The 13,329-nt window shown below is 54.9% G+C and overlaps 1 protein-coding gene across 9 annotated transcripts in view; it reads right to left on the bottom strand.

The window, feature by feature from the left end:
• Window positions 1-13,329, bottom strand: part of PCNT (pericentrin) — a 116,792-nt gene that overhangs the window by 18,262 nt on the left and 85,201 nt on the right. For all 9 annotated transcript variants that reach the window (XM_073011334.1, XM_073011337.1, XM_073011346.1 and 6 more), the window contains 4 exons: window positions 13,015-13,170; window positions 8,417-9,124; window positions 6,886-6,988; window positions 3,039-3,193 (listed from right to left, as the gene is read on the bottom strand). In XM_073011334.1, the coding sequence (XP_072867435.1) occupies window positions 3,039-3,193; window positions 6,886-6,988; window positions 8,417-9,124; window positions 13,015-13,170 (1,122 nt within the window). The remainder of the gene's footprint in view (window positions 1-3,038; window positions 3,194-6,885; window positions 6,989-8,416; window positions 9,125-13,014; window positions 13,171-13,329) is intronic.

Here is a 13,329-nt window from a genome sequence, read left to right as displayed (position 1 = left end):
GAAAACCATCCCCAACAGGCCCTGCCCGAGGTCCCGGCCCACAGGTCTGTGAGCAGGAGGCAGCTGCTTCATACCACTGAGTACGCAGCAGCGGGTGTCTGGACACACACTTGACTCTCGCCAGAGGGGCGGAGGGGCAAGCAAACGGCCCCATGGAGACGCTGGTGTCACGACCAGCCCAGAGCCCAGAGCCCAGATGCTCCGCACAGTCACCACCACGTGAGCACACCCCCAAGCACAGCACACGTCTGCATAAACACCTGAAGAGAAAAAGAATCTAAAGAAGTCCAAAAAGAGGGAAATGCAAAATGAAGCAATGATGAGGCCTACGATGGGGTGTGACTGACTGAAAATATGGTTTCCTATAATTTTAATGACATGCCCAAAAAAAGTCAAATATTAACACTAAAGTAGTAACACCAAATTGCATACTATGTTTACTTTAAAGATAATTATCTTTAACAACTGAAAACAATTTTACTTTAAACACAACGTATGTGGCATAGGATGGATGCAAACTGAGGTCTGCGGCAGAGCAGGGCGGGGTGGGGGGAAGTGGGGGTGGGGATGGGGGTGCGGGGCAGTGCCGGGGGGAGCGGAGATGGGGGAGGGGTGGGGAGCAGGGTTGGGGGGTCAGTGGGAGCAGGGCTGGGGTAGCAGGGCGGCTGGCAGGCCCTGAAGCTGCTCGGCCCCTCCCTTCCAGCTGCAGACGACAGGCCATTTCCTTCTTTTTAATATGCTTTTCTAGATCTTATATTGAGGAGAAAATGCATTTTAAAAAACATCTCTTACAGCAGAGATGCAGAGACCCTGGGGCACAGCCTCCCACCAGGTGACGCGAGGCCCTCGCAGCTGGGGTCCTGTGAGGCCAGGAAGTGGGGCAGAGCCTGGTGGGCACCTTGGAATGTGGCCCGTGAGGCAGCCTGGGGGGTCCCACAGACACCTATCACTGGGGCTGAGGTTCTGCCACCTCCACTCTCAGGACCAGGCGGCTCTGCCTGTCGGCGGGGGGGCGGTCCTCGTTTCCAAAGCCCCGGCACATACCGTGCCCACTCATGGCTCAATTCCAGGCATGGCTGGAGGTGGCCAAGAGTGGCCAGGGCCCCACCTGTGCTCAGGACTCCTCAGCAGAGGGGCCACAGGGCCGCTACAGCGTCGACCATACTCTTGGCATCTGTGGCTGCATCTGAGCAGCGGGTGTCCCCCATGCGCCTGGAGCCACCTCCAAGCAGGGGAAGCACCCAGCTCCACTCAGATCCCCACTGCCGCACCAGTGTGGGCACAACCCCAGGGCTCCGCACTCCAAAACACAGGCCAGAAATTAAGACAATAAAGGAAAACCCGGAGTTTGAAACAGTCTAAGACATCTGTGAAAAAATCTCCTTGTGATTTTCAACTGGACTTGGGACATTTCAAAGCTGTTCCCTGGACAGCAGCTCCTCCTCTTCCTCTCCCCCCCACTTCACAGTTGCTGCCTCCAGGGCTACAGAAGTCCTTTCCTGCCTTTTTTGCTTTTCTTTTTAAATTATGAAACCTAAGTATGTTTCATAATTTATGATAACACTAGCAACCAAATTTATTCATTAAAATCAGGAATTCTAATACTAGGTTGTTTTTACAGGAAACACTAATAGAAACATCTCCTTGATGTTTTATATTGTATAAAAATTTGAGGCCAGGTGCAGTGGCTCACACTGTAATCCCAGCATCTTGGGAGGCTGAGGTGGGCAGATTACTTGAGCTCAGGAGCCCAAGACAAGCCCGGGTATGGTAGCACTCCATCCCTACAGAAAATACAAACATTAGCTGGGTGTGGTGGCTCACGCCTGTAATCCAAGCTACTTGGGAGGCTGAAGTGGGAGGATCATTTGAGCCCAGGAGGCAGAGGTCGCAGTGAGCTATGACTGTACCACTGGGTGGCAGAGTGAGACTCTGTCTCACAAAAAAAAAAAATGCAAAGAAGAAATAAAAAACCAATTAAAAAAATAAATTATCTCCAATTTCCATGTTTAAGAAAGTTTTTTTTTTAAACGAAAAAAAGAGGTTTAATTGACTCAGTTCTGACAGAGAGGGGTCTTACTACATTGCCCAGGCTGGTCTTGAACTCCTGGGCTCCAGTGATCCTCCTGTCTCAGCCTCCCAAAGTGTTGAGATTATAGGCATGAGCCACCATGCCCAGCCAAATAAAGTAAAAGAAGTTTTATTCTGAATGCAGTAAGTCCTCACTTAACATCACGGATGGGTTTTGGAAACCGAGACTTTGAAATGCATGTAAACAAAGGCAACCTCAGGGCCTGCTGAGACCACAGGAGCTGCGGCCAGCAGCACAGGAGTGTCCTTCCTACAAGGCCACTTTCCAGGAACCTAGGGGCAACACGAAGTGAGGACTCACTGTGCAGTTTCAGAACAGGTTTCACTGAGGTGAAAACAGTTTTGTTTGGAAATGTGTTTACCACTTGAGTAGGACCCGCAGGGGCCTCGTTCTCTCACTCACTTGTTTGGCCAAGTTTTTGTCAATGGTTTTGCCATAAATGATCTGCTAAGCTGGGAGAGAAAAGAAAACCTACGAAAAGTTTCACAAAATTCTGCCTTCAAAGTTGACTCCAAGGAGTCTGAGTGGCTTCTCTTCCATCCTCTGAGGAGAACCCAGGTCTGTCCTAGAGCATCAGGGCTTCCAGAGCCTCAGCTTCTCTACAGGACGCAGGCGGGAGGGAGGCACAGGCCGGCTCTGTGGAGCGACACCACCCGCCCACGGGCTCACAGGAACCTCCCTGCCCGGATGGGAGGGGGTCACCTAAGGGGCCAGGCACAGAGCTGGGCGGGTGGCTTCCGGGGACACCGTGGGGCTGGGGCTGAGACCAGTCCTGCCTCGTGTGAGTCATTAAAAGGCAGGTGCTCAGAGGCACCCAGGAAAGGCTGCCCCTCCCAGGCTCTCCCAGGCTCTCCCCAGCAAGGCAGGACGTAGGGCTTGGGGGTGCCCCGAGGCTGCACCTGGGGAGCTGTGAGGGCACCTGTGGAGCCGCCTCCGCCAGCCATACCTTCACGTGCTGCGGATGCACCTCCTTCTCCTTCATGGCTTCCGGCAGTGGCTGAAACCTTCCAGAGATGGCAGCAGGGGTCACAGGACCAGCAGTTGGAGCCTCAGGGCCTCCTGACCCCGGGCTCAGTCTTGCTCCAAAACCCGAGCCATCACCTAGAAACACCACAGGGTCAGGGTCCCCCCCACAGCTCTCCAGGGGGTTCCGCGGGGGACGTACTGCAGAGGCAGGGCAGGGGTGATCGGCCCGCAGCCCCAGCGACAACCATGCTGTGATTCTGCTCACGGAGAAAACACTGACGGGCCCCAAAAACACTTTCATAAAAACATAACCCCGGTCAGAATGACGCACGTCAAGTAAGAACACGCAACTTCGCAGGTTGAGTACATCACCTGAGTCCCCCATTCCAGCGCCAGCCTTAGGGGACCTCCACTCACTCCTCCAGACATGGCCCCCAAAGACTCCACAAAACCCAGATGTCTTAGGAAAGCCCTCAAGAGCAGTGGGATGTGCGGGGCCTGCACCCTCCACGCCAGCCACAGAGCAAAGGCAGGCAGCGGACGGGGCATCCCCAGCATGGAGCAAAGGCAGGCAGCAGACGGGCATCCGATGACTGCTCAGGAAACACTGACTGTGCCTGCAGTGGGGTCCCTGCAGTGCAGCTCCCCTCTGCAGTGCAGCTCCTGTGTCAGGTGGGCACAGGGTCTCAAGGAGGAAAATTCACAACCTCCCAATGCACAGGGCCTGGTCCATCCCGGAGACCTGCAGCTGCGCCAGCCCACAGGGAGGGGGATGCTTTGGAAACCAGGGCAGGATCGTGTCAGTGACACGAGGCCCAGATGAGGAGGAGGCACCCTGGGAAAAGGGTGTTGGACCTTCCCAGCAAGAGGATGAGGATGCCAGTGAGACTGGGCTCCTGTGTGGACAAAGCTCCCCGGGGAGCGGAGGCTGCAGCACTTGGCACCTGGGGATGCCCCAGCACAGCCTGGTGAGCACAAAGCACACTGGGCAGGAGCAGAGGCCAGCGACGCAGGCAGAGGACGACCTCAGAGGATGATGAGGACCCCCTCAGAGAAATAACGGGCACCTCATTCACAAAACAAACGAACAAAGTGCTTTTTGTGAGTGGCGGCAAGTGCCAAGAGAGCAGCACAAAGGCCTCAGGTGTGGTGCGAGGGTTGAGCGTGCTGGGTCGCTGCCTGTACCCCCCAAAATGCCTCAGGCCACCCTCTACCACCTACAAATCTTTGTGCCTAATCATGTTGCCAAGTCCTACTTCTGCCCTGTGTATCTCAAATAAAGACGACGACAAAGAAATCTTTGGGGAAATCATCTACTGCAGGCAGGTGTTTGAGAAATCCCAGAGGGTGAAGGACACTGGCATTTCCCTGAGCCACGGCTCCTGTAGCGGCACCCACAGCGTGTACCAGGAACTGTGGGATGAGACTGCTGCAGACGCTGTTACCCAGTGCCACTGAGACATGGGTGCCCAGCACCGCGCCCGGCCCACTCCATCCAGAGGAGACCACAGCCAGCAGGTGCCACCAGCCGGTGGTCAGAGCTCCACGAGTCCAAGACCACATTCCCCGTTGTCCCACCGGACCCTGTGCCTTCAGCAAAAACCATGCTTCACCTCAGGGCCCAACACCTTCCTCCAGGTGCAGGGACTTCTCACCTGGCTGTGCCAAAAATAAACTCAAGAACGTCCCCAAAAAAGAAAGAAACCAAGGAGCTGAAGCTAAAGGAGAGAGGAACAGTTAGGATAAGAGAGTTCTGAGAAATTTAAAATACGAGTGCAGAAACAGAGCGCTCAGCACAAACGTTGAAAAATAAAGTTCTACAGAAAACCTCTTAGAAATGAGAACAAAAATAAAAGGAGTAGAAACAGGGAAAGAAGATTTGACAATTGATTCTGGAGGCCCGATATAGTTGAATAACAGGAATTACAGAAAGAAGAGAGAAAACCAAAAGAGATGTGATCGAAGGAAGGACGAACGAGGAAGAAATCCACCACCCTGACCGCGCAGGCCCCTCCAAGGTCGTGCGTCATTGGAGGGCGCAGGCACGGAGGCGGTGGACAGGCACGCGGTACCTGAAGAAACACGACTTCCAACCCAAGAGCCAACTGACCGACAACCGCCAAGGAGAAGACGAAGTTCTCACAAACAAGCACCTGCCAGACACCTTTTCTACAGAGGCCTCTGGGGACATGTTTCATTAAAAAATATGGGGCCTGCTGGGCTCAGCGGCTCATGCCTGTAATCCCAGCACTTTGGGAGGCTGAGGTGGGAGGATGACTTGAGCATGGAAGATGGAGGCTGCAGTGAGCCGAGACTACGCCGCTACACTCCAGCCTGTGTGACAGAGCAAGAACCTGTCTTGAAAAATAAAATAAGGAACCATCGAAGGGGGACAAGGGGTCACCTGGGAGCCCCTGAGAGTTGGTGGGGAAGCACCTGCTGTGCTCGGAAGGCTCGGATGACACTCACCCGGACACCGTGTGCGAGGACCAGCAATGAAGAACACAGAAGAAACCAAGCCAAGAAAAACAAAAGTGGCTCGAGGGGGACACGTGCTCCCAGCGGCTCTGCTGGACCACGGGGTGCGTCCTTGAAGGGCAAGCCTCGGCTGTGACAGCACAGGGCGTGCGGACTGGACCTCGTGTGGCAAGGGGCGCATGGCGAGGGGCTTTGCTGCTCGGAGGGCTGAAGATGCTACTTTAAACAGCAAACAGGTTTTGAAAATAAAGCAAATACGAGAAGACACTTCTGGGAGTTGAACATGGGCATCCCCAGGGAGTTGCAGTCCTGAGTGGGGAGCTGGGAAAGAGGCTGCTCAGGGAATGGTCCTCTCAGCACCCATAATTGTTACCCTGCGTGCTCACTACTCATCAAATACATAAAAACAAAATTAAAAAGCTGCTGGCTCTACTCTGCAAATACTAAAATTTCCAATTAAATTGTGACTATGTTCTCAAAAATCACTAAATCACTGGAAAATTCAACAGAATTTTTAAAAAGAGCATCTCAAAAGGTGACTGACTTGTAAAAAGACAACAATTGTAGGAAAAGTTATGAAATTTTAAAAACTACAGTGTGGCAGGTAACTGCCACCACAACTGATCCAGCCAGGGCAACCAAGGGAGGAGGCTGAGACCAGTGGGCGTGAGCATGAGAGGGAAGAGAATACTCAGTCTCCACATCTCCCACAGGAGGAGGAGGAAGAAACCTGGCAGGCACCACCACAGACAAAGGCCCAAGTCAAGCCCACGCACCTCCTGCCATGAGGCCCGGGGAGACGCAGCCCCCTACACGCCATCGTGAGGACACACCACACAGTCAGCAGCCCCTTGGCTCCTCTCCAGGGCCGGCGCCCCGAAACCCACAGCACAGAGAGGGATGACCACCTCAAGGGGAGGGAAGGGCAGGGTGGGCAGGCAAGGCAGCAGAGCCTGGAAACGCGGGGCGCACCGCCCCAGTCTCCATCCCGCCAAAGACACCTGAACATAGCCTGTGAGCTGGGGTGTCTTTTCCATCAAGGACGCTACTGGGACAGTCGGCGAAATCTGAGCAAGGTCTGCAGCTGTAGCTGAGACGCCAGCCTTGGATCAGGGTGAACATTTCAGGGTGGAGTGTGACCTGGGCTGGCAACCTTGGCTGTGTGAAAGGTACAGGTGTGTTTTCAGAGTCAAGAGGCCCCAGGTGCACGCCTGATAAAGCGCAGAGCCGGGGTGGAGGTCCGTGAGGGGCAGACGCAGAACCGGGCGAAGGATGCAGGAATTCTTTGACTATTTTCTGATAGGAAACCACTGAAACAAAAAATGAAAAAAGAAAGATAACCAACTCACTTTTCTCACTTCCATCAGTTTTTCCTTCTAATCCAGGAGGAGGTGAACTTAATGTTTCTTGAGAATCAAGAGACGTTGTGATAAAATCTTCGACATCTTTCTCCTGTTCAGATATAGAGATTTTTAAATGGTCATAAATATTGAGTAATTACATCATAGAGCTGACTCTGCCAGGTGAAAACTTTCAAAGGCCTGAATTTATCTTCCCACATAGACCCCAAATGAAACAACTCAAAACTGGTGAACACATGCAGGTGTTCCAACAATTTAATCAGATTCCAACAATTTATTTTTTTAAAAAAAGCATTGTTTATTCCAACAATGCTTCCAACAATTTCATCAGATTCACGCACAGCTCTTTAGGAATATTTTAATGTAGCCAAGAGCAAATATTTCAGATTTAAATTGTTTTACATGACATGATAGTATATGGATTTTTCAGAGAATATGTATCTGCTAAATTATTATTTTTTGAGGGAGGATCTTACTCTGTCACCCAGGCTGGAGTGCAGTGGTTCCATCTTGGCTCACTGCATCCTCAACCTCCCGAGGTCAAGAGATCCTCCTGCCTCAACCTCCTGAGGAGTTGGGACCATAGGCAGCACGATCGCGCCCAGCTGACTGTGTGTGTTTTGTAGAGATAGGGTCTCACCGTGTTACCCAGTCTGATCTCAAATTCCTGGGCTCAAGCAATCCTCCCGCCTCAGCCTCCCAAAGTGCTGGGACTACAAGTGTGAGCCCGACCATATCTGATTTTTAATTTTATGTTACTCAAGATACACAAAATCCCAAAATGATTATGTTAGAAATAATATGATCTAACTCATAAATTATTACAATTAATTAGTATATGTGAAACCTGTAAAAATATGAAGCATTTCCGGCTGGGCATGGTGGCTCAAGCCTGTAAGCACTTTGGGAGGCTGAGGTGGGTGGATCATGAGGTCAGGAGTTTGAGACCAGCCTGGCCAACACAGTGAAACTCCGTCTCTACTAAGACTATAAAAATTAGCCGGGCGTGGTGGCGGCGCCTGTAGTCCCAGCTACTCGGGAGGCTGAGGCAGGAGAATTGCTTGAACCTGGGGAGGCGGAGGTTGTAGTGAGCCAAGATCGCGCCACTGCACTCCCGCCTGGGTGACAGAGCAAGACTCCGTCTCACAAAAAAAATAAAATAAAAAAAAAATAAGCAGCATTCCTAAAAATAAATCTAAAAAACCATTCTGGAAAAAGAACCCTATGCCCATCACACACGAAGACGTGTCTGCAGCTATGCCTGTTGGTGTCCGCGTCAGTGGAGAAGCATGCCCAGGGTACATCTGAGGCAGGCAAATGCATCTCAGGCATTTTAAGAATACCTGAACAACTGAAATAATCTAAACGTTCCCATGATGCCAGTCCTGCAATGCTGGCCCCACACAGGACTGCGAGGTGTGCGCTGTCAGGAGGTGAACAAACAATGGCAGCTGCCGTGGCGCCGGGCAGGCCACATTCCCACGGGAACAGTAGGTCTAGGAGCAGGGCAGGCACCTACCACAGCCGTCCTCCGCACATGGTGGTCATCAGCTGGCGGAGACTCAGCCCACCGCAGGGCCAGCGCTGCTGCGGACACACCCGGGGAACAAAGCAGGCCCGGCCCCTGGGGCTGTGGTAGTGAGGTGTCCGCCCTGTCCCGCAGGGACGTGTCGGCACTGCACAGGCTCAGGGCTCCTGAGTGGGGTGTCACAGGGAGGCTGGGCCGGGGCTCCAGGGGCCAGTCCTTCCTGAGGACCTCAGGGGAGCTCCAGGAAGACAGGTCCAGCATCCCGACCGGGCTCTTCTGGGGCCCAGCCTCCGCAGCATGGCTCTGGTGGTGGGAGCCGCCACGCATGCTGGTTGGTGAAGAAAGGGACCTGTCCTGACATTCTGACTTTTCTTGAATGGGAGAATCTGGCATTTCATCTGGTATCAAGGAATCCCGATTTTTGATGACATCAGTTACACCCCCCGTGGCTGCACTGGCATCACACGTATCCGTGGGGGCCGATGCGTCAGGCTCTTCGCCGTCACAGGAGCCATCGCTCCAGCTGCTCTCCGACAGGTGTGCCGAGGCCAAGGGCCGCGGAGATGTGGCGTCGGCAGCATCCACATTCGGGAAGGTCATGGAATACAGCAAACGGTTCAATTTTTCCTGAAGTTGTTTCACCTGAGCTATCAGATCGACCTTCTGCAGCTGACAGTCTTCCAGTACTTTTTCCTTACCCTGCAGGTAAAACAGAACAGGCACACGGTGGAATGCCCGGCTTACCAGGAGTCGCGCCTGTCTGTCTGGTGTTGATGGCGGATTTCAGGGAGTTTCGGAGCACTCGGGTGATTCCACAATGAGCCCTGCACATTTCAAGTTTATTTAATTCTCTGAGAAACAGAACCAAGACTTACATCTCTTTGCTTAAAAGGCAACTGTCATAACCTATTTCTGCGGTGACTGAGGACACAAGTTTCACACAAGGGAAAAAGGATGGGAAGGTTCTGTATCTGAGCACCGAAAACACAAAATTGCGGTTTATGTGATGAATCTGGAGTTTCTTGTGTATAACTTCTAAGAATCTGGCAATCAGCTCAGACAGGGCTGAGTTTTCTCTTAAGAATTTGAAAAAATGAGCCGGGTGCAGTGGCTCAGGCCTATAATCCCAGCACTTTGGGAGACCGAGGTGGGTGGATCACGAGGTCAGGAGTTCAAGACCAGGCTGGCCAAGATGGTGAAACCCCATCTCTACTAAACACACAAAAATTAGCCGGGCATCGTGGCGGGTGCCTGTAATCCCAGCTACTCAGGAAGCTGAGGCGGAGAATTGCTTGAACCCAGGAGGTGGAGGTTGCAGTGAGCCAAGATCTCGCCACTGCACTCCAGCCTGGGCAAAAAAAAAAAAAATTCAAAGAAACGTTCCTGTCGTGAGGGCCTCAAGACCGTTTGCTGCAGGAGACGTGGAGGGCTCTCCACCAGAATGTATTTCCCGAGAGCACGTGACAAGCACATGAACCAGGCTCACGGGTCTCCTCAGAACTGCGGGCCTAGGCCCGTCCTTCCCTGATTTCTACGGAATTCAGAATCTTTCAGGCTCTAAACGCCAATGAGGTGCACGCAGTGTGGACCCAGGAACAGGCGGCACCTGCACTCATGCAAGACACGTCCCAGCGACGTCCCAAGGACAGTCCCGAGGGCTGCGAGGGGCTCGGGTGAGCCCACATCTCAGCAGGCTTCAGCACCAAGCATGCTTCGGTGCCACACTTGAGACCATAAAACACCCACCCAGCACTTCTGGTGTTAGAGCCTCTGGGTTTCAGAGCCTGGAGGAGTAGCTGGGGCACATTTAGCCAACATCAGGGAGGGGGGCGGGGAGGAGGAGGAGGGTGGGCAGCTGTGTATTCCAGGAGGAAGAGAGTAGGTGGCTGTGTGTTCAGGAGGAGGAGGAGGAGGAGGAGGAGGGTGGGCGGCTGTGTGTCCAGGAGGAGGAGGAAGAGGAGGAGGAGAGTAGGTGGCTGTGTGTCCAGGAGGAGGAGGGTGGGCGGCTGTGTGTCCAGGAGGAGGAGGGTGGGCGGCTGTGTGTCCAGGAGGAGGAGGGTGGGCGGCTGTGTGTCCAGGAGGAGGAGGGTGGGCGGCTGTGTGTCCAGGAGGAGGAGGGTGGGCGGCTGTGTGTCCAGGAGGAGGAGGGTGGGCGGCTGTGTGTCCAGGAGGAGGAGAGTGGGCGGCTGTGTGTCCAGGAGGAGGGTGGGCGGCTGTGTGTCCAGGAGGAGGAGGGTGGGCGGCTGTGTGTCCAGCAGGAGGAGAGTGGGTGGCTGTGTGTCCAGGAGGAGGAGAGTGGGCGGCTGTGTGTCCAGGAGAAGGAGGGTGGGTGGCTGTGTGTCCAGGAGGAGGAGAGTGGGCGGCTGTGTGTCCAGCAGGAGGAGAGTGGGCGGCTGTGTGTCCAGCAGGAGGAGAGTGGGTGGCTGTGTGTCCAGGAGGAGAGTGGGCGGCTGTGTGTCCAGGAGAAGGAGGGTGGGCGGCTGTGTCCAGGAGGAGGAGGGTGGGCGGCTGTGTGTCCAGGAGGAGGAGGAGGAGGAGGAGGGTGGGCGGCTGTGTGTCCAGGAGGAGGAGGGTGGGCGGCTGTGTGTCCAGGAGGAGGAGGAGGAGAAGGAGGGTGGGTGGCTGTGCGTCCAGGAGGAGGAGAGTGGGCGGCTGTGTGTCCAGGAGAAGGAGGGTGGGCGGCTGTGTGTCCAGGAGGAGGAGGAGGGTGGGCGGCTCTGTGTCCAGGAGGAGGAGGAGGGTGGGCGGCTCTGTGTTCAGGAGGAGGAGGAAGAGGAGGAGGAGGAGGAGGAGGATGGGTGGCTATGCGTCCAGCAGGAGGAGGGTGGGCGGCTGTGTGTCCAGGAGGAGGAGGAGGAGGAGGAGGAGGAGGAGGAGGAGGATGGGTGGCTATGCGTCCAGCAGGAGGAGGGTGGGCGGCTGTGTGTCCAGGAGGAGGAGGAGGAGGAGGAGGAGGAGGAGGAGGATGGGTGGCTGTGCGTCCAGCAGGAGGAGGGTGGGCGGCTGTGTGTCCAGGAGGAGGAGGAGGAGAAGGAGGGTGGGTGGCTGTGTGTCCAGGAGGAGGGTGGGCGGCTGTGTGTCCAGGAGGAGGAGGAGGAGAAGGAGGGTGGGTGGCTGTGCGTCCAGGAGGAGGAGAGTGGGCGGCTGTGTGTCCAGGAGAAGGAGGGTGGGCGGCTGTGTGTCCAGGAGGAGGAGGAGGGTGGGCGGCTCTGTGTCCAGGAGGAGGAGGAGGGTGGGCGGCTCTGTGTCCAGGAGGAGGAGGAGGGTGGGCGGCTGTGTGTCCAGGAGGAGGAGGAAGAGGAGGAGGAGGAGGAGGAGGAGGATGGGTGGCTGTGCGTCCAGCAGGAGGAGGGTGGGCGGCTGTGTGTCCAGGAGGAGGAGGAGGAGGAGGAGGATGGGTGGCTGTGCGTCCAGCAGGAGGAGGGTGGGCGGCTGTGTGTCCAGGAGGAGGAGGAGGAGGAGGAGGAGGAGGAGGATGGGTGGCTGTGCGTCCAGCAGGAGGAGGGTGGGCGGCTGTGTGTCCAGGAGGAGGAGGGTGGGTGGCTGTGTGTCCAGGAGGAGGAGGAGGGTGGGCGGCTGTGTGTCCAGGGGGGCTGTGCTGGGCCTTGGACTAGAGGAGGCGAGGTGCAGACAATGCATCAAAAGGTGCCATCTGTGGCCGGGCGTGGTGGCTCACACCTGTAATCCCAGCACTTTGGGAGGCTGAGGAGGGCTGATTACCTGAGGTCACGAGTTTGAGATCAGCCTGGCCAACATGGTGAAACCCCGTCTCTACTAAAAATACAAAAATCAGCTGGGCATGGTGGCGTGTGCCTATAGTCCCAGCTACTCGGGAGGCCGAGGCTGGAGAATCGCTTGAACTCAGGAGGTGGAAGTTGCGGTGAGCCGAGATCATGCTACTGCACTCCAGCCTGGGTGACAGAGCAAGACTCTGTCTCAAAAAAGAAAAGAAAAAAATAAAAGTGCCATCCGCACCTGATGCGCCTCGAGGAGAGGGCAGCTCCTGTGCAGGTGTTTCCGAGGGGGCACTGAGGACCCACCCCTGGTGCACTGGGTGGGAGAAGCACCAGTACCCGCTCTTCTCACTAAATCTCAACTCCGCTACAATTTGAGATTGTCAAGGTGCAACCTCCTTCCTCAGGGAAAAGAACTGTCAGCTTTTTTTCAAGTGACAATATGGAGTGAGATGAACCCATTAAAAAAATAAATCTGAAGCCTTTCAAAGTAAACCAGACACTGGCCATCAAAGTCCTGAGCTGAGGTGACGCCCATGGGGGCAATGTGGTCCTCCCATGAAAAGACAACCCAGGACTAACCCTGAAGCACAGTTAAATCCATTTGTATCGATTAAAAGAAAAAAAACCCAACTGATTGTTTCTAGAAAGTGGCTTCAATGGAGCATGTAGGAAAATTCACAACAATCATGGACAGCTTGTTACAGAACAGAAAGGATTCAGAGAACATGTCACTGCAGGCACAGACTGTGCTCCTCACCTCAGCAGAATACCCGCTTCTGCCCACGGCAGGACCCACGTGTGCTACACCCAGCCTCTCCCAGGTGGGCCTCGCACCTTCCCCCGTCCCCACACCTTGCCTACGTCCTCCAGACTCAGGCGCATTTCATTTTTCACCAAGAGCAGCTCCGACTGCAGCTGCCTCTGGCAGACGGTGAGCACTGACATTACGCCTTCTTGCTTGCAGAGAGGTGCGTCCTCCAACGTCATCAGGACGGGCTGCAGATCACCCTTGACAGAGGAGAGAGACGAAAGCTGAGCACGCAGGAGGCTGCTGCTGGGGCTGCCCCACAGGTGGCCTGGAGCTGGGAGCCGGTACGGCAGCCAGCAGGGATGCCAAAGGGAGGTGGCAGTGCCGTCCACAGCCAAGCACCTTGGTCTACAGCAGGC

Source organism: Chlorocebus sabaeus, chromosome 2, assembly GCF_047675955.1.
Source record: "Chlorocebus sabaeus isolate Y175 chromosome 2, mChlSab1.0.hap1, whole genome shotgun sequence".
NCBI classification, from domain to species: domain Eukaryota; kingdom Metazoa; phylum Chordata; class Mammalia; order Primates; family Cercopithecidae; genus Chlorocebus; species Chlorocebus sabaeus.
Note: the sequence above shows the minus strand (reverse complement) of the source record. Positions and strands in the feature narration are given on the sequence as shown.